Here is a 20087-nt window from a genome sequence, read left to right as displayed (position 1 = left end):
CTACCTCTGGCTCCTCCCAGGCTGTATAATAATAATCACACCCCGCCTGTGCTCCATTTCCCCTCTGTGCCAGGCCCAGGACTAAGGGCATGACAAGCAAGCATCATCTCAGTTAACCCTCACACACTATCCCCAAGAGGTGGGTGTGGTTATTATCTCTGTGTTGCAGATGTGGCATCTGAGTCTCAGAGAGGTTAGGCGATTTTTCCCAGGCCACAAAGCTAGTGAGGAAAAGAGCCAAGGCATAAGTCCAAAAGAGCTACAACCACCCTCCCCTCACCTTTGTACAGATCCAGGTAGGGAACTTCAACCAGACCATTGCCACGCTACAGCTGGGGGGCAGTGAGACCGCCATCATTGTGTCCATCGTCATCTGCAGCGTCTTGCTGCTACTCTCCGTAGTTGGTAAGGAGCCCTGCACTCGTGACACCTTGGAGGGCAGACCTGCCCCACCTTGCCCTAGCCCCTCTGAAGATGGGCAGAGAAAGCATAATGGGTTGGGGGCACAGCTTGAACAAAGGCTTGGGAGTGGGAACAGGTTCTGCACCCAGAGGTGGGGTGAGAGGTGTGCCCGGCTACAGCACAAATGGGTGAAAGACAGTAGATGTTGGGAGGATGTGCTTGGCCCAGGCCGTGGCCCCAGGTGCCAGGCAGAAGAATGTGGAATCTCGTTCTCCCATCGATAGGGAGCTACTGCAGGTTCGTAAGAGAGGGTCGTTCAGGGAAGTTAACTGAGGCTATACTACTATTAAAGTAATGGCTATAAACGTAATATAGTCAGTGCAGCAGAGAAAGTGGAACCCTCAGACACTGTTGGTGGGGTTGGAAGATGGTGCTGCCACTGGAAAACGCTTTGGCAGTTTCTCAGAACATTAGAGAGTCCTCATGTGACCCAGCAACTCCACTCCTGGGTATCTCCCCGAGAGACGTGAAAGCATGTCCACACAAACCTTGTGCATGAAAATTCATAGCAGCACTGTTTCTAATAACCAAAAAGTAGAAATAATCCAGTGTCCACCGACTGAGGAATAAACAAAATGTGGTATGTACATACAATGGAGTATTATTCAGCCATGAAAAGGAATGAAGTACTGATTCATGCTCTATTGTGGATGAACCTCGACAACGTGATCCTAAAGGAAAGAAGCCAGCCACAAAAGACCATGTATCGTAGGACTGCATTTATATGAAATATCCAGAATAGGTAAATCCTTAAGAGACAGAAAGCAGATTACTGGTTGCCAGAGGCTGGAGAAGCGGTGTGAGGAGTGACTGCTGGTGGTTAGGGGTCATCATGAGGCAATAACAGTATTCTAAAAGTAGAGAGTGGCGATGGATGCACAACCCTGTGAAGATACTGAAAGTCATTGACTTGTATACTTCAAATGGATGGATTATATGCAATGTGCGTTATATCTCAACAAAGCTGTTTTTAATAAATACTCAGTGTAGAAAGTTTTAGAGAAAACTGAATGAAGCTGAAAAGAAAAAACCTATCATTAACACCCTAAATATGTTGGTATATTTCCTGCCAGTCTCTTTTCTTAAAATTTTATATAATATGTATAATATATACAAACATATTACATATAAAAATGTAAAATATTTTAATATTATATGTTCTCTTCCCCCACCCCAGAAAGAGATTATAATATAATACTGCTTTGTAAGCTGCTTTTAAACATTTAATTCATGAGTAACACCTAGTCATTGTAGAAAGAATTGAAAATGCTAAAAAAACAGAAAAGATAAATCACCCATAACTCTCTCACCTAGGAAAAGCCACTGTTTACCACTATTTTACACACACATATACACACACTTCGTTTCATAAGAATGGGACATTGAGCTTTATTTCACTGGCTGTTCCCCAAGCCCTGTGCCCCGCAGGAAGGGAGGACCGAGGGCCACCTTTCCGTACCCTGCTCAGAGAAGGTGGGGCTGAGTCCAGAAGGCAGGACCTTTCCCTCCAGGCCCAGGCCCAGCATACAGCAGGTGCCAACAAATACTGTCCAAAGGGCTTTCAAGGCCTGACCCCCCTCTCCGCTGCCTGCAGCCCTGTTTGTCTTCTGCACTAAGAGCCGCCGTGCCGAGCGCTACTGGCAGAAGACCCTGCTACAGATGGAGGAGATGGAATCTCAGATCCGAGAGGAAATCCGTAAAGGTAGTAGTGGGTGGGGACTGCGCAGGACTGTGGGCCTTGGCTTTCCCAACTCGGGGGTAGGTTTGAGATCCACTCACTGCCACCTGCCTGTCGCCAGGCTTTGCCGAGCTGCAGACGGACATGACGGATCTGACTAAGGAGCTGAATCGCAGCCAGGGCATCCCTTTCCTGGAGTATAAGCACTTTGTGACCCGCACCTTCTTCCCTAAGGTCAGCCTGTGCCCTCACCAGCCACTGCAGGGGCTCCTGGGCCTCTCTCTAGGCCGCGACACCCTAGAGGGCACTTTTATGCGTATAGGCTAGTACGGTGTGGGCCCCTTGAGCAGTAGTGCAAAACTGCACACCCACCCACAGTGCTTGTCAGGGGAGGGGGCTCAGTTTCTCCTACTTCCCTTCTCTACTCACTCGATGTTTAACTGTCCGTACAGAAGCCAGCTGCCAGCCCTCCTAGGGTGCTGGGCCTGCATCGCCCCTCACTGAGGGGACCTTAGAGGCAGCCCACATGCTCCCAGGCCCCACGTACCCTGCCGGCCTCTCTCATCTCTAGGCCCCTTCCCAGCCAGATTTCTCTTGATCTCCATGTCCCCTGCTCCTGCCCACCGGACTCTGCCCCATCCCTTCCATGCCTCTGTTATAGGGGCTGCTGCCCTGTCCCCACCTCCTGGCCTGTCCAGAGCATTCGTGCCAGTAGCCAGTGCCCTCCTCTTGCCCTGTCCACACTATTCTCCATGCAGCAGCCAAACAAGCCCATGTCATTATTCTACACTGAGTTGCTTTTGCTTCCTTTTAAGCCTCGTGCCCTCTTACATGGCCTCATCTTGGCTCTGCTGGTTCCACTCCTCCTTTTCCTCCAGGAAGCCCTCTGGGATACCCCTCCTCACTCCTCTGGAATTCTTTGGCTCCCTGGGCATGCCCCACTGCCTCTTCTTCCTTTATAAAGTGTCCCTTTGCCTTTGTTGAGCAGCCCTTGCATGCCAGTCAGGGCATGCAAGCCTCAACTGAGGTGCTGGGGTCTGCCTCCACAGTGTTCCTCCCTCTATGAAGAACGCTATATACTGCCCTCCCAGACCCTTAATTCACAGGGGAGCTCCCCGGTGCAGGAGACCCACCCACTGCTGGGAGAGTGGAAGGTGAGTACCCCAAACTCCCCAAGTGCTGACTCCTAGACCAGGCAGAGGCATTGGACCCCTGAACTCCTGTGGACACGCCATCACCAATTGCTTTCACAGATCCCTGAGAGCTGCCGGCCTAACATGGAAGAAGGGATCAGTCTGTTCTCTTCGCTGCTCAACAACAAGCACTTCCTCATCGTCTTCGTCCATGCACTAGAGCAGCAGAAGGACTTTGCAGTGCGTGACAGGTCAGACAGCGAGGCTCTGGGGATGGGGCAGGGGCCTGTCTGAGGCCACACCACTTAGTGTCCTGGGTTGCCCTGGACAGACCCTAGGCTAGGACAGTTGGCAAATTATCATGTCCTCTGGGCAGCGGGCTGGCCTCCAGCATCAGGCCCTGGGTCCTGGAGGTCCTGAGACGACCCCCATTCCTCCCCTTCCTGGGCCTGGAATCCACCTGCATAGGCTCACCAGTGATGAGGTGGCCCCGGAGCCCCCACCATGCGGTCCCCAGATCCCAGGGCCATCAAGGATAGACAGAGCTGATGCCCCACGCCCACACACAGGTGCAGCCTGGCCTCCCTGCTGACCATCGCACTCCACAGCAAGCTCGAGTACTACACGAGCATCATGAAAGAGCTGCTGGTAGACCTCATCGACGCCTCGGCCGCCAAGAACCCTAAGCTCATGCTGCGGCGCACAGAGTCTGTGGTTGAGAAGATGCTCACCAACTGGATGTCCATCTGCATGTACAGCTGTCTGCGGGTGAGGCGGGTGTAACGGTGCAGCGTCCACCACCTGCGAGCCTTCTCGCAATAAATCGGACTTCGTTTTATCCTCTCACCAGCTCTTCCAGGAGGGTTATCACGTCCTTTGTGCAGATGTGGCAAGAGGGACTCAGGAGGGCGGGGGCAGGCTTCTTGGGAGGGCTCAGAGCCAGCTCGGGAAGAATGGAGGCAGTGTCAGGGGCTTTGTTCCAGAAGATTGTTTTCTTAGTCATCGAACTCTCCAGAAAATGGGGCATCACTCGCTTCCACCTCCTACAACTAGAGAAGTGGATCAGGAATAAGAGTTGGCATGCCGCCTTTTTAATCTTTGCCAAATCTGCCTAACACTATTATATACTTAATTTTTTCCTTAAACCAGCTTACTGTTTTTACCTAAGTATCTAACATCAATGGAACACCCGAGTCACTCAGTATAAAATTACCATGAAAATCAGCTCATGGCTATGGATGGCAACAGTCCTTTGTTGGCTATGTGTGCTTTGTGAAAGGGAGGTTGGCGAGGGTAGGGGTATCTGAGGCCCCAGGCAAGCCCAAGACTCTCCATCTGAACTCACCTTGTAAGGCTTAGCAGAAAGAGTCACAGGCTTAGGAGTCAGCTGATCCAGAGTTCGAGTCCAGCTCTGCCACTTCCCTGCTGGGTGACCCTCGGCCGGCGGCTTGCCCTTTCTGAACTTTGGCAGTACCTGGAAAGGTTCCTGGGATTATGAAAGGAATGAAGGCGCCCACCCACAGCTGGTGGTGTTCCACCTTACAGAGTCCATGGAGACACCTGGAGGGCTAGGGGGACGTGGGATGGCACCAGATCCAAAAGGGAGGTGATTAAACAGGTAGCCGTGGAGGTGCTGATGGCTCAGGGCAGTGTTCCAGATGGTGGCCACAGCACTGCCAGAGGCTTGGGGGCTGAAGTGCGGGCGTGCAGGGAGGTGGTGGGGCCTGGGCTGGGCGGGCTGGGCCTCAGCCCCGACAGCCTGTGTCCACCCCAGGAGACGGTCGGGGAGCCGTTCTTCCTGCTCCTGTGTGCCATCAAGCAGCAGATCAACAAGGGCTCCATCGACGCCATCACAGGCAAGGCGCGCTACACGCTCAACGAGGAGTGGCTGCTGCGGGAGAACATTGAGGCCAAGCCCCGGGTGAGCCTGGTGGGGCAAGGGCAGCAGGGCAGCAAGGAGGGACTGTCTCCCGGGCTGGCTGGGAGAGGCGTCCCAGAATGCCTGGCGACTCCACTGTTGCCCCAGCCACCCCAGGCAGGTTGTCGCCCCACCTGGGCCCAGGGTGCTAATAGAGGGGGACTTGCTGACCCTTTCCCTCCTCTCGTGCAGAACCTGAACGTGTCCTTCCAGGGCTGTGGCATGGACTCGCTGAGCGTGCGGGCCATGGACACCGACACGCTGACACAGGTGAAGGAGAAGATCCTGGAGGCCTTCTGCAAGAACGTGCCCTACTCCCAGTGGCCTCGCGCCGAGGACGTCGACCTCGGTGGGCAGCGGGGTGGCGAGGCACAACTTGGCGCTGGGCTGCTTTAGTGGGAGTCAGCCCCTGCCTTGGTCACAGACTGCTTTCACTCCTTTCACAAAATTAATATGCATTAATTTTGGCACTGGGAACATGAAGATGGTGAGATAAGGTGCCCAGCAGCAAGGAGCCCCTTTTCTGGTGGCAGACAGGTCCTACCGTGCGAGCAAGCTACAGGCAACAGCAAAGAGTGTTCAGGAAAGGCTTTTCCAAGAAGATGTGACAGTGAGTTTTGAAGGATGCATAGGAATCGTGGTTTGGCCAAGAAGATGGGGCCATTCGTTCTATGATCACAGGCCTTTCCTGAGCACTTGGTCTGTGTCCGGGCCCCTGGCCGTGATGGTGACCAGGCAGGCACAGTGACTGTTCAGAACAGGGAACTTTGGGTGGCTCTCCAAGCCTGGCAGGCAGGAGACAGGGTGGGCTGAGATAAGGCGTTCAGTTACCCAGAAACTGGAAGGACACTTGGGCTTTACCCTGAGAACAGTGGGGAGCCATGGAAGGTGTGTGACCCCTTCATAGGTGGTACCTTATTGAATCAGCAGAAGCAACAGTAACAATCCCGAGGCTGAGGACATTTCCAGGGCTCCTGTTCTGTGCCCACTCCCGCAGCAGCCGGTTCTGCAGTTTTCTCCTCTTCCCCATTTACAGATGGGGAAGTAGAGGCTCAGGGGCATGGCAGGCCCCAGGTTCCACAGAGAGATAGCAAGTGGCCTCACCCCGAGTGGCCAGGCTGGTGCTGCCCCGTCGGGCTGGCTCTTTACCCCTGGCCCCGACACCCTCTCCCCATCTCCAGAGTGGTTCGCCTCAAGCACACAGAGCTACATCCTCCGAGACCTGGACGACACCTCGGTGGTGGAGGACGGCCGCAAGAAGCTCAACACTCTGGCTCACTACAAGGTGGGGTCCCCAGTCCCAGCCAACCCCCCACTCCCAGCCTATCTAACCTGATCTCTGACCCTGGCCTCTCCCCTCCTGTCAGATCCCTGAAGGTGCCTCCCTGGCCATGAGCCTCACAGACAAGAAGGACAACACACTGGGCCGAGGTAGTGCCGGTGGACGTGGGGAGGGTGTCTGTAGCGCCTTCTGAGCAGTCCTAATGGGGAAACTGAGGCTTCAAGGCAAGGTTGAGCTGGGCTGTGGCCTCTTTGATGGGGGCAGGGGCTGCACCAGGCCCCTCTGCCCTAGTACTGCTTGGGCAGGGCCAATGGCCAGGCCTCCTCCAGGCCGCTTTCCTTCAGGCAGCCAGTTAGAGGCCCCAGGAGGGTAGGATGTTGTTCCTGTAGGTCTGGGCAGTTGCCAGGCCAGACGGGAACTCTGGCATGCCCATCTGGGCTGCGGGCTGTGTCTCTGCCTCAAATCCTCCCATCCACACTCTCAGATGCCCCAAACCTGTCTGCTTAGCTGCCAGGCCTGGAGTCCTAGGCTCCTCTGGATCTCAGGGTCTCCTCCTAAGGTCAGGAGTAAGATCTCAGGTCTCTCCCAGCAGCTTATGAGGACTGGGTTGGCAGGAGCTCTGGACTAGGGGGTGGAATGAATGAGGGCAGCCACCCCTGGGGTCTGTCCCTTCTCCATATGTGACTGTGTCTCTGCTTCTCTCCCCATCTCTCTGTTTCTCCTATCACTCTCTTAGTGCCTCTACCTTTGTCTCATCCTCTGCGTTTTTCTGGATCTCATCTCTTTCTTTGCATTTTTCTCTTTGTTTCCGTCTCATTCTCCCCACGTGTCTCTTTGGAACTCTCCATTTTTCTTGGTGTGTCTCCATTTCTGTTTCCTCTCTCTCTCCCCATCCACTCTTCTCTCTTGTTTATTTATTGTGTGTGTTTTTCCTCTCGCAGTGAAAGACTTGGACACAGAGAAGTATTTCCATTTGGTGAGTGCCCAGCTTCCAGCTCTCAGGCCTCCCACCCCTCAGTGGGCGTGGATTTGGCTTCCTGCCACCCTTGGCCTCTGGGGAGAGTGCTCTGGGCCCTGGGAAAGGATGGGGGCGGGGGAGCGGGGACGAGTCCCAGAATCAGCAGCGAGCCTGGTCATTTGTACACACAAAGTATATGCAGACCAAATGCCTGTGGGCAAAGAACGGGACCTTCCCTGGGACAGCCAAGGATGGTGCCTGGTGCTGGTACTGACCACCACCCCGGCCGCCCAGGTGCTGCCCACGGACGAGCTGGCAGAGCCCAAGAAGTCCCACCGGCAGAGCCACCGCAAAAAAGTCCTACCGGAGATCTACCTGACCCGCCTGCTTTCCACCAAGGTAGGCCTGGCCTCACGTCCTCATCTTGGGAGGTCATTGTATACACGCGCCTATGAGGGTGAGATGGGCTCTCAGGGCAAGAGGCTGAGAGCTTAGCGTCCTGCCCAAGGAAGGTTTTGCTCTCAGCCATGAAAAGTGCCCGACAGGGCAGCAGAGGCCCAGAGGGGTCAGTGATGTCACATGGCTCAGGTGGCAGTCAGCACTCTAGAGACCAACTCTGGCCTCACCAATTCCTCCGCTCTATGCCCCAGTCCTTTCAACGCCCTTGTGAGGTAGTTTTTACTAATGTATTTCACAGATGAGAAAACTGAGACTCAGAGGTTAGGTGACCAGCCTGATGCCACATGGCTTTTGCATTAACCGGCCTGGGTACCACAGGCTCCCTGGAGCCACGGAGGTGCCCACTTACTCTCTACACATGGTGCTGTAAGCGGCCACTCTGCTCCCCTGTAGGGCACGCTGCAGAAGTTTCTAGATGACCTGTTCAAGGCTATTCTGAGCATCCGTGAGGATAAGCCCCCACTGGCTGTCAAGTATTTCTTCGACTTCTTGGAGGAGCAGGCTGAGAAGAGGGGGATCTCAGATCCTGACACCCTGCACATCTGGAAGACCAACAGGTGGGTGGTGCATAGGTGGGGAGGGCTCTGCAGCTTCCATGTGTCACTTTGGGCAGCAATAGTGTGGGGGTTCAGAGCCCAGTCTGTCAGATCACCTGCCTGGGTTCAGTTTCTACTCTGCCACTTCCCAGCTGTGTGATTTTAGGTAGGTGACTTAACCTCTCTGTGCTTTAAGTTTCCCCCTGTTGTAAAACCAGGGCAATAAAAGCAATTCACCTTAATTATAAGAATTAACTATAAGTGAGCATTATGTAAGTGTTGCCCTTACCCTCATTTGCCCTCCACCCTTCTCAGGCAGACACCGTGAGCTCCGTGTCACAGCTGACGCTCACAGAGATGTGCCTACCCAAGATCACGCAGCCCTTGTAATGGCAGAGCCAGGCACAAAGCCACATGATCTGACCCCCATACCCAGTCTGTAGCCTTCCTTTAAGGCATGTCTTAGCTTTTTGGGGTCACAGATCCCAGCAAGTCGTTGAAAACCTCAGCCTGACCCTTAGAAACAATACCACAGGCCCAGGAGTTTCTGTGCAGAGACTTCTCAGAGTTCTGAGGGTCCATAAGTCCTGGGCTGTCAAGTCACTGGGAGGCCCTGGAGTTGGGGTGTTACCAAACTTCTGGCCTCCTGAGGCCACGGCCAAGAATCCAGGGCCCGCCCTCCTTCAGCCCTTGCTGGCTGCTCGGCCCCAGCTAATGGCCGACTTCCTGTTGCCGTGCGAGGCTGAGGGAGGATCCACGGGCTGCTAGGCGGGGTGGGGGTGCTTCTAATGAGAACCAGGACCTGAATCGAGGCTCCTTCGGGAGACTCTGCGGGGGGTAGGGGCGGGCAGTAAGGATGGACTCAGGTCCCCATGCCCCAGCCAGGCCTGCACCTCCTGCCTCAGCCTCCTGCCCTGCTCCATGCGGGAAACCTGGTTTCTAGCTGCTCTGCTGCCTCAGTCGCCAGGGATGGTCAAACAGCCCCATCTGAGGATGAGCACACAGGTTTCCAGAGGTTCCATCTTGTGGCTAGGTTCCACGGGCCCTGAGGGATAGAGCCAGTCTGCCCTCTGGCCCTCGCTGCCCCACCCTCAAGGTGGGCTCACGCTGCCTCTACTGCCCCATCCCATAGCCTTCCTCTCCGGTTCTGGGTGAACATCCTGAAAAACCCCCAGTTTGTCTTTGACATCGACAAGACGGACCACATCGACGCCTGCCTCTCGGTCATCGCACAGGCCTTCATCGACGCCTGCTCCATCTCCGACCTTCAGCTGGGCAAGGTCAGCTGCTCTCGGGAGCAGGCTGCCCAAGGACGGGGCTGCAGGAGAGTGGGAGGGGAACTGCAGGAGCTCAGATCTGGGGGACATGGGATGACTAGGGACCTTCTGACAGGGGGAAGACTCCCAGACACTGGTACCTACAGTCAGAAACTAACTGCATCACTGCAGACCAGCTACACCTGCCTCAGGTGTGCCTAGCACCAGCTCCTGACATTTAGGCCACAGGGCCAGGCCTAGGAAGCCAGTGTGAATGGAAAACCTGCTTGGTCAGGCACAGTATCATCTGATAATCAGCCAGGCTCCAGGCAGCAGTCCTGATAGTCAAAAGCCATCTGAGTAGGCACTGCAAGGAGCGGTGGGCAGAGGGGGAGCGGGTGACCAAGACCTCTGAGATACATGCAGGAGGAAGCTCCCCGAGGCATCTTTCATTGTGGAGAGGAGCCAGCTGGCTTCAGAGGGTAGAGAAGAGAGAGCACTGGTTGCTGTGAGCATTAAGAAGATAGTGGAATGAGACCTGGCAGGATGGTAGGTGCATGGCCCTGCATTGAACCCGTGACTTTCAGAGACAGGCCGCGAGAGGTAGAAAATGCCCTCACTTCTCCACAGTTATCTCAGAAGGCAAGATGCCTGTAACAGACAAAGAACTGGGAGCATACTTGGCACATTTCACTTTTGGGCGTTGGAAACATGTGGTGGGAAATATTCCACTGAGCCAGCAATCAGGCTTCCAGAAATCTTAGCCACCAAGACTGATAACCCTAAGCAAGGATGTAAACAAAACAGCCTGCACGTGACAGAGAACTGGCACAAAGCCCATGCAAGAATTAGGTCCCCTTTTAGGTCATCACCCTGACAGCCCCGTAGAAAATAGGGCAGGGGTTTGATGTAAGAGGGCAGCAGAGGGGTGGGGAGCTGACGACCCCTGGTCAGTGAGGGGGCCATTAGTGTCATAGTAGGAACCAGGGCTCATCCAGAAAAAGATCTGTCCAGTCTCTTATTCCCTCACTCCTCTCTACCCAGGATTCGCCAACCAACAAACTCCTCTATGCCAAGGAGATCCCCGAGTACCGGAAAATCGTGCAGCGCTACTACAAGCAGATCCATGACATGACCCCACTCAGCGAGCAGGAGATGAACGCACACCTGGCTGAGGAGTCGCGGGTATGGGTGGACCATGGGGGTCTAGGATATGACTGTTCAGTGAGGGGCTGCGAGAAGCTGTGGGTTTGTGTATAAGCATCAGATCTGGGCTGGGCCCAAGTCTGATGGTTGGGTTTACCGCCTCTCCCAACTTCCTCCTTTTCTTTCCTTGCAGAAATATCAGAACGAGTTCAACACCAATGTGGCCATGGCAGAGATTTATAAATATGCCAAGAGGTATCGCCCACAGGTGGGTACCTCGGGTGTGAGGCACCCTCCCCGCTCCGCATTACAGCCCTGCTCACTTCCACTCTGCTGAGGAAAAGGGAGGTTCCCACTCCAGTATTCACATCCCAGGATGTTTGTACTTTAGGAGCGGGTCACCAGCTGTAGAAATCCAGGCAGTGCATTCTCCCCCAAGATCTGTGGGCCCAGGGCTGAGACCCAAATGCCCCTCTGCTTCCCCCTCAGATCATGACTGCCTTGGAGGCAAACCCCACAGCCCGGAGGACCCAGCTGCAGCACAAGTTTGAGCAGGTGGTGGCTTTAATGGAGGACAACATCTACGAGTGCTACAGTGAGGCCTGAGTCTGAGGGACATGGTGCTGGGGAGGAACAGGGGGCCCAGCCCTCGACTTTACTTGATCCTCAGTGCCTGACTCCAGCTGGGTGATGATGAGCAGAGTCAGCTTTGGGAGAGGGGGAAATGAGGGGGCTTCTCTGAGCCAGGCAGAGGAGCCCCTAGCCCTGGCCCCTCGGCACTTCTGTCCCCTCCCGCCTGCCCCCAGACTTGGCCTCTGGGATGGAGACTTGAATGCCACAGCCAGTCTCTGGTCAGGCTCCCACCGTCCACCAGCACAGCCTGGACGGTGCCCCCACTCGCTCGCTGTCACAGCCAGCTGCTAAAACTCCGGCCTGACTCAGCCCAACAAATGAAGAAACAAAGGCCACCTGGCCCAGAGGCCGCAGCTGGAAACACTACCTCACCTTTTCTGACAGAGGGGACCCCTCCTTGAACCAGCCCTCTATTAGTTTCTGCTTCAACCACCAAAACTTTGTCTCCATCTCCCCGGAGAGGACCCTGGGACACGATTTCAAGTGATGTCAGATTTTTGTTGCTCAGGCGGCTACTGGTGGAGTGGGCAGTGCCCACTGCCCATGGGGAGGCTCCATGGGCTTTCCCTGAAGATGGGGAGGGCAGAGGACAAGGGGACAGGTGCTAGGCGATCCTGACTCGGGGGCGGCAGTGGGGGTAGAGGGGGTGGGGGGAGGGGGCTAAGTTGCACCAAGGCTGTAGCTGGGCTACTTGATCTTGCTGGAAGTGTTTCTAAAGATAGCACCACTTTTTGTTGTTTTTTTAAGAAAGCTTTTATATATGAAACTTAACCACGCACCAACTGTGAATAGCTGCCGCTTGTGCAGAGGACCTGGGGAGGGGAACCAAGGGGCTCCCTATGCAACACTGGAAATGACTGTTCCAGAGGATGGGCAGACCTGGCAGAGACCCTCCTCAACACCCTGAGAAATTTCACCCATTCTGTTCCTGTGACAAGCAACCCTTTGGCTGACCCGGCTCCCCCATAGCAGACCCAGCCAGCACAGGGCCCGGCTCAGAGCCTCGGGGGCTGGGCTGGAGATGGAGTGGCTGGGATGCTCTGGAACCTTTCTTTATAATAAAAGTCTGATGGGAAAACCTGCTGTGGGCTCCAGCCTTTATCCTGAGACGGCCAAAGAGGGAAAGCAGTGCTTGTAGCAGGAGCAAGGGGAACCTGGCTTAGAACCTGACTCAGCCTTCGAAGGAGGCTATCTCGCTATTGGATGGTTCAGTGGGACAATGCGAGTGCCTGCTTGTCATTGTTCTGGCCCACAGCTGACATTCTCTGGTCTCTGAGGGCACCCTTGGGGCCTCTCCAGGAAGAAGGCAGCTACTGTGTGCTACCTACCTCTGGGGTAGGCCCTGCTCCTAACCCACTTACCTTTAACAAGCCCATGAGGAATATAATATTGTCACCATTTTACAGATGTAGAAATTTATTCAGCTCCACGAGGAATTTCCCCTGGTTGCACAGCCAAGGAGCAGCAGAGTGGGTCACAAACCAGGTTATCTGGGCCTTCATTCCTCTGTTCCCTTTCTCCTCTAGGCCAGAGTCTCCACAGCAGCCCCCAGAATGTGTGGGAAGGTGAAAGGTGACAGTCCTGGAAAGAGCTGACATTTACACTCACCCTGATTTTTTTTTTTTTCCTCTCAAAAACTGTATCATTAACCCCATTTCTCAGATAAGGAAACGCAATTTCCCCAAGGGCAGTGTAACCCTGGTTTGTTCCCCGTAGGTAGGGCAAGCTGTTCCTCACTGCATCCCGTGAGTATGGTTAACCTGATTTGAAGTCAGCAAATACCCAGAGACCCCCAGCACACCCTGCTGGTTCTGGGCCTGAGCTGGGAGTGAGGTTCATCCTTGACCTTCTAGAAAAGGTCACTAGTAAGCAAAGCCATCTCCAAATTAGAAGCAGCTCGAGTTAGTTTTTTTTTCCTTCATTAAGGAAAGCACACACATTTATCAAGGGTAAGAACTAGAACAGAAAAATTTGCACAATTTAAACAAAATCCCACAAATATCAGTTTTAGAATTAATGAGAACAGAAAAGTGAGAGGAGAAAAGTAAACAATATTTAACTTTAAAAATAGACTTTTCCTGTAGTGGCTTTTGGGTGGAGATAGATTATCTTCGAATTGTCTATTCTGAGCACTGATTTCTTTTTATTAAGCAGCAGGTTTTCTAATTTAAGTTATTGACACATTTGATGGGGATTTTTTTTTTTTTTGGTGTGATTCTATAATGAATACATGTTTCCTGTAGAAATGTCAGGAAGTACAAAAAGCATGAAGAAAATAAAAGCTACCCTCACCCACCCATGGTTAATATCTCAGAGAATGCTGTTCCAAATTGTGTGCTTGCCTGTGTTGGCTGAGGTGTAAAAATTAGGATCAGAGTGTACATACCATTTTGTAACCTGCCTTTTCCCCCATGCAACAATATGTCAGTAACATCTTTCTATGTCATTAAATATTCCACAGCCTGTTTTAATGCCTGATTAACATGCAATTCCTTCTTGAAGTTTAGAAATGCATTTGCAAATGGAGGAAATCTCTAGCTTCCAGGGTCATTTCTCGGCACGAAGGCGGCCAACTTCTGTGAACCACCCATAGTCTTTGGGCCCCTGAAGACTTGCCTTGCAGCTACAGGCATCCCTTTGCTCTGTCTGAGGGTCACAGGAGCTGGGGGCCTCTGGTGTAGTGTCCTCATACAGCGGAAGAGACTTGGCCATCTCATGGGTGCCAGATGCCGTCCAGCTTCTGTCAGGTCAGGGGTACTGGACTGCCCCCAGCTCATGGAGGCAAGACTCTCAGTGATACTATCCAAGACCCTACCCAGGTACCTCCCACAGTCCCTGGCCAAGCCATGAAAGAAGCAAGAAGCAGAGACAGAACCAAATACCAACCCCCAACCTGGGACGTGCCAGCCCAATCCCTTACCATCTGCTTACAGTGCCCCTTGGGGTCCTGCTGGCAGCCACATTACAGACACACCAAGGAAGCTGTTAGCACAGCTAGACAAAACCTCGTGGGATTTGGGGAGTGGGGTATAGGGAGCAGGGGAAAGATTAGAACAGTCATGCCCCATGCTGATCTACCTCAGTTTCCCTTTGTGCCCTATCTGTACCTTATTAAGTCCTGCTCAGTGTACCTGACTTTCTTCAAATTTACCCTTTCCTTCTCTTCCCCTTCCTTGGCTTAGCCATCACCTCTCATCTGGACAATCTCTTTTCATCATTGACCCCATTCTACATCCATCCCCTCAGCAAATCTTATCTACCCTGCTTCAACATTTACCCAGATTCCACTACTCCTAACCTCTCCCTCCATAGCCATGCTCCGCCATTGCAGGGACCTCCTCGCTGACCTCCGACTGCTGCCCTGCAGTCAATCCACTGTTTACTGTCCTCTAATGGCTCCTTATCACAATTAAAACAAAACTCAAAGTTCTTACCCTGGCTCAAAGGGCCCTTCAGGATCTAACCCTTGTTTACCCTGCAGCCCTGGTTATGGTTATCTACTGCTATGTAACAAACTGCCCCAATACTCAGTGGCTTAAAACAACAGCAATAATTTATGTTACTCATGCATCTGTGAGTGGGGCAGGGTTTGGCAGGGAAGGCCTGTCCCTGTTCCATGTGGTGTCAGCTAGGGTAGCTCAGCTAGAGTTAAGAGATCCAAGACCAAGATGGCACACTCCTATGGCTGGCAAGTTGGTTCTGGCTGGTCAGGAAGATTAGCAGGGGCTGGAAACAGGGGTGCCTTTGTTCCTCTCTACTGGATGCTTAGGCTTCCCTACAGTATGGTAGCTGAGTTCTAAGAGCAAGTATCAAAAACCCCCACTCATTCAAGGAGGTCCAAGAAGGTAGGCAGCATAGGAAGATGCTAAACTCACCCCTTCTCATGAGCAAACTTTAATTTACAAGTATATAGGAAACAACTACACTTATGAGACAACTGAGGGCCAAATGAATAGCTTCTGAACAACGAACAAGAGAAAGAGGTGGGTAGAGATGGCTGGGAAGCTGAAGGAACCCTCAGGGAGCTGCCAGCTGTGCTGCAGAACTCCCTGTGTGAGAGGAGCTGTTGGATGGCCTTGTTTACATCCTCTTCCACTTCCATAGACAGGGCTTGGGGAACTCCACTCAGGTACTTTGCCCTGGCTGCAGGACGGCTGCAGGACGGCTGCAGTGAATTCCCAGCTGCACTGCCTGGAGCCTTTTGCCTCTGAACATGGGAGCAAGCAGGAACAACAGGGCATCACCACACACCCCTGGCTTCCCTGCCAGGAACCACTCCAGCCCAGCAAGCCAGTGCCCTGGGCACTGTAAGCACCTGGCCAGCTCCGACTTCTCAAAACTACCTGACACATAAAGCCCACACAGAGGTTGCTTCTATACAAGACCACCTTCTGCACTACAAACAAGAGAGAGACTGTGTAAAGAAGGTTGGGGAGACACAGGAGCTCTCTGGAGACTGCAGGGTTTCTTTGGGGTTGGAGGTACCACTGAGCACCATTGTTTCTGTCCCACCCCACTTCCATAGGGATGGTGAGGGCTCTATCCAGGTGCCCTGGCTTACCTACAAGGTTGCTGCAGTATGTTCCTGGACACATTACCCAAGCTCATTTCCACCCCAAACAAAGGGAGCAAGCAGGATAAACAGGGCTTTACTACACATACTTGGCTTCCCCAACTAAAGCTTCTCCAGCTTGGTAGTCCAGTGCCCCTATAACTTTGGCACCCGCTCAGCTCCTACCAGCCTGCCAAAACCACCTGGCACACACAAACCATGCTTCTATGTAAAGCCACTTTTTCAAGACTGGGAAGAGAGCTATTTTGTCTAAATTCATGTAAACAAGCATAGAAAGTCAAACAAAATGAAAAGACTAATCTCTCTCAAATAAAGGATTAAGAAAAATACCCCCTACGCACACACACCACTAAGGAAATAGAGATAACTAATTTGCCTGGTGAAGAATTCAAATGAATGATCATAAGGATGCTCACCAAACTACCAAACTTGGGAGTGGAATAGAAGAACTTAGGGAAAACTTCAACAAGGGAAAGTGTAATAAAGAACCAAGCAGACCTGAAGAATACGATAACTGAAATGAAAAATATATTAGATGGAATCAACATCGGATTAGCTACATACAGAGAATGGATCAGTTACCTGGAAGACAGACTAGTGGAAATCAACCAATTAGAACAGCAAAAAGAAAAGAAGAATTTTAAAAAATGAGGATAATTTAAGGGACCTCTGGGATAACATCAGGTGCTCAAACATTAACGTTATAGGGATACCAGAGGAGAAGAGAGAACGAAACGGAAACTTTATTTAAGGAAATAATGTCTAAACTTTCCTAACTTGGGAAAGGAAACAGACATCCAGGTCCAGGAAGCAGAGAGTTCCAAAAAAGATGAACCCAAAGAAATCCATGCAAAGATATTGTAATTAAAATGGCAAAAGAGATAATCTTGAAGGAAGCAGGGGAAAATAACACATTACATGCAAAGAAAACCCCATAAGGATATCAGCTGATTTCTCAGCAGCAACTTCACAGCCAGAAGGGAATGATAGGGCATCTTTAAAGTGCTGAAAGAAAGAAACCTACAACCTAGAATAATTTACCCATCAAGGTTATCATTCAGAATTGATGGAAAGATAAAGAGTTCTCCAGACAAGAAAAACTAAATGAATTCATCACCATTAAACCACCTTTACGAGAAATTTGAAAGGATCTTCTTTAAGCAGAAAAGGAAAGGCTATAATCAGAAATAAGAGAAAGGAAAAAAAATCTCCCACGAAAAGCCAAATATTTAATAAATACAGCAAATCAGACATTTAAAAAGCTACTACAAAGGTCAAAAGAAAAAAGTTTCAAACTCAACACAAACTACAATAAGTGTTTAGGAGATACACAACACAAAAAGATCTAAAATATGACATCAATAAATTTTAATGCCTATCAGCTTAAAATAGACTTATATAGATATATATAAAACCTCATGATAACCACAAACCAAAAATCCACGAAAAATCCACAAAGAATAAAGAGAAAGAAACCCAAACGAAACACTAAAGAAAACCAGAAAACCACAAGGGAAGAGAGAAGAAAAAAGGAACAGAGGAGAACTATAAAAACCAAAAAACAGTTAACAAAATGGCAATAAGTACATACTCATCAATAATTATTTTAAATGTAAATGAATTAAATTCTCCAGTAAAAAACATAGGGTGGCTGAATGGATTAAAAAATATGACACATTTATATTCTGCCTACAAGAGATTCATTTCAATTTGCAAGATACATGCAAACTGAAAGTAAAGGGATGAAAAAAGATATTTTGTGCAAACAGAAATGATAAAAAAGCTAAGATGGCAATACTCATATCAGACAAACTAGACTTTAAAACAAAAAATGTAAAAAAAGCACAAAGAAGGACATTGCATAATCATAGTCATTCCAAGAAAAGGATATGACAATTATAAATATCTAAACACCCAACATAGGAGCACCTAAATATATAATACCCACTCACATCAATGGATAGATCATTCAGACAGAAAGTTAATAATGGCCTTAAATGTCACTTTAGACAAGATCCACTTAATAGACATTTATAGACCATTTCTTCTCCAAACTGCAGAATATATATATTTTTTCAAGTGCACATGGAACATTCTCCAGGATAGATCACATATTAGGCCACAAAACAAGCCTCAATAAATTCAAGATTGAAATCAATCATATCAAGCATCTTTTCTGATCAGAATAGCATGCAACTAGATATCAACAAGAAAAAAGTGGGAAAAACACAAACATGTGGAGACTAAACAACATGCTACTAAACAGCCAATGGATTAAAGAGGGAATCAGGCATGAAATCAAAAACTATCCTGAAACAAATGAAAATTGAAACACAACTTTTCAAAATTTAAGGGATGCAGCAAAAGCCATTCTAAGAGGAAGTTAATAGCAATACCGGCCTACCTCAAGAACCAAGAAAAATCCCAAATTAACAGTCTAACTCTACACCCAAAGGAAGTAGAAAAAACAAATAAAACCCATAGTAAACAGAAGGAAGGGAATAGTTAAGGTCAGAGTGGAAATAAACAAATAGAAATTAAGAATACAATAAAAAAGATCAATAAAACTAAGACCTGTTTTTTTAAAAGATAAATAAAATTGACAAACCTTTAGCCAAACTCATCAAGAATAAAAGAGAAGCCAAATAAATAAAATCATAAATAAAAAAAGAGAAGTTACAACCAACACCACAAAAATAGAAAGAATCATTAAAGAATGTTAAAATTATATGCCAACAAATTCGACAATCTAGAAGAAATGTATAAATTTCTAGAAGTATATAAACTTCCAAGACTGAACCCAGCAGAAATACAAAATCTAAACAGACCTACTACTAGCAATGAAATTAAAGCAGTAATGGTAATAATTTGACAAACTTCCAACAAATAAAACTCCAGGACGGGTCAGCTTCACAGGTGAATTCTATCAAACAAAGAAGATAATACCTATCTTAATCTATTTCAAAAAATTAAAAGGGAAGGAATGCTTCCAAACTCATTCTATGAAGCCAGCATTACCCTGATACCAAAACCAAAGACATTACAAAAAAAATTACAGGCCAATATCCTCAGTGAATATAGTTGCAAACATTTTCAACAAATTATTAGCAAACCAGATTCAACAATACATTAAAAGGATTATACACCACGACCACATAGGATTCATCCTAGGGGTGCAAGGATAGTTTAACATCAGTAAATCAATCAATGTGACACATCGACATTCATGAATTAAAGGTTAAAAATCATAAGATCATCTCAGATGCAGAAAAAAAAAGGACAAAACACTTTTATGATAAAAACTCTCAGCAAAGTGGGTATAGAAGGAACATATATCAACATAATAAAGGAGCATATCTCAATATAATATATATATGACAAACCCACAGATAATATCATACTCAATGGTGAAAAGCTAAAAACTTTTCCTCTAAGATTAGGAACAAGACAAGGATGCCCACTATTACCTCTCCTGTTCAACATAGTGTTGGAAGTCCTAGCTGGAGCAATCAGACAAAAAGAAATAAAAGGCATAAGAAATGGAAAGGAAGTAAAACTCATTATTTGGAGAGGAAATGATACTATTTATTAAGAACCCTAAAGATTTCACCAAAAAACTATTAGAACTGATAAATGAATTCAGTAAGGTAGCAAGATACAAAATTAATATTCAGAAATTGGTTGTATTTTTATACAACAATAGTGAACTATCTTAAAAAGAACTTAAGAAAACAATCCCATTTACAACTACATCAAAAAGAATGAAATATCTAGGAATAAATTTAACCAAGGAGGTAAAAGACTTGTACTTGGAAAATTATAAGCCATTGAAGAAAGAAATTGAAGAAGATACAAATTGAAGAATACACATGCTCATGGATAGGAAGAATTCACATTATTAAAATGTCCATACTACCCAAAGCAATCTATAGATTCAATGCAATCCCTATCAAAATACCAATGACATTTTTCACAGAACTAGAACAAATAATCTTAAAATTTGTATGGAACCACAAAAGACCCCAAATAGACAAGGTAATCTTGAGAAAAAAG

The 20087-nt window shown here is 49.2% G+C and overlaps 1 protein-coding gene across 1 annotated transcript in view; it reads left to right on the top strand.

Annotated features, from left to right (window-relative positions):
* Nucleotides 1–13939, top strand: part of PLXND1 (plexin D1) — a 50163-nt gene extending 36224 nt beyond the window's left edge. Inside the window, exons 20-36 of the mRNA XM_039886805.1 lie at nt 291–405; nt 2057–2164; nt 2262–2374; nt 3190–3294; nt 3394–3524; nt 3843–4041; nt 5048–5194; nt 5384–5540; nt 6373–6476; nt 6559–6622; nt 7415–7449; nt 7726–7830; nt 8284–8447; nt 9559–9706; nt 10727–10867; nt 11022–11096; nt 11318–13939. Of these exons, the coding sequence (XP_039742739.1) occupies nt 291–405; nt 2057–2164; nt 2262–2374; nt 3190–3294; nt 3394–3524; nt 3843–4041; nt 5048–5194; nt 5384–5540; nt 6373–6476; nt 6559–6622; nt 7415–7449; nt 7726–7830; nt 8284–8447; nt 9559–9706; nt 10727–10867; nt 11022–11096; nt 11318–11434 (2028 nt within the window). The 3' untranslated portion in view covers nt 11435–13939. The remainder of the gene's footprint in view (nt 1–290; nt 406–2056; nt 2165–2261; nt 2375–3189; nt 3295–3393; nt 3525–3842; nt 4042–5047; nt 5195–5383; nt 5541–6372; nt 6477–6558; nt 6623–7414; nt 7450–7725; nt 7831–8283; nt 8448–9558; nt 9707–10726; nt 10868–11021; nt 11097–11317) is intronic.
* The last annotated feature ends 6148 nt before the right edge of the window (nt 13940–20087 follow it).

This window comes from Pteropus medius, unplaced genomic scaffold, assembly GCF_902729225.1.
Source record: "Pteropus medius unplaced genomic scaffold, Ma_sr-lr_union100, whole genome shotgun sequence".
Taxonomy (NCBI): domain Eukaryota; kingdom Metazoa; phylum Chordata; class Mammalia; order Chiroptera; family Pteropodidae; genus Pteropus; species Pteropus medius.
This window is presented reverse-complemented; position numbering and strand designations above follow the sequence as displayed.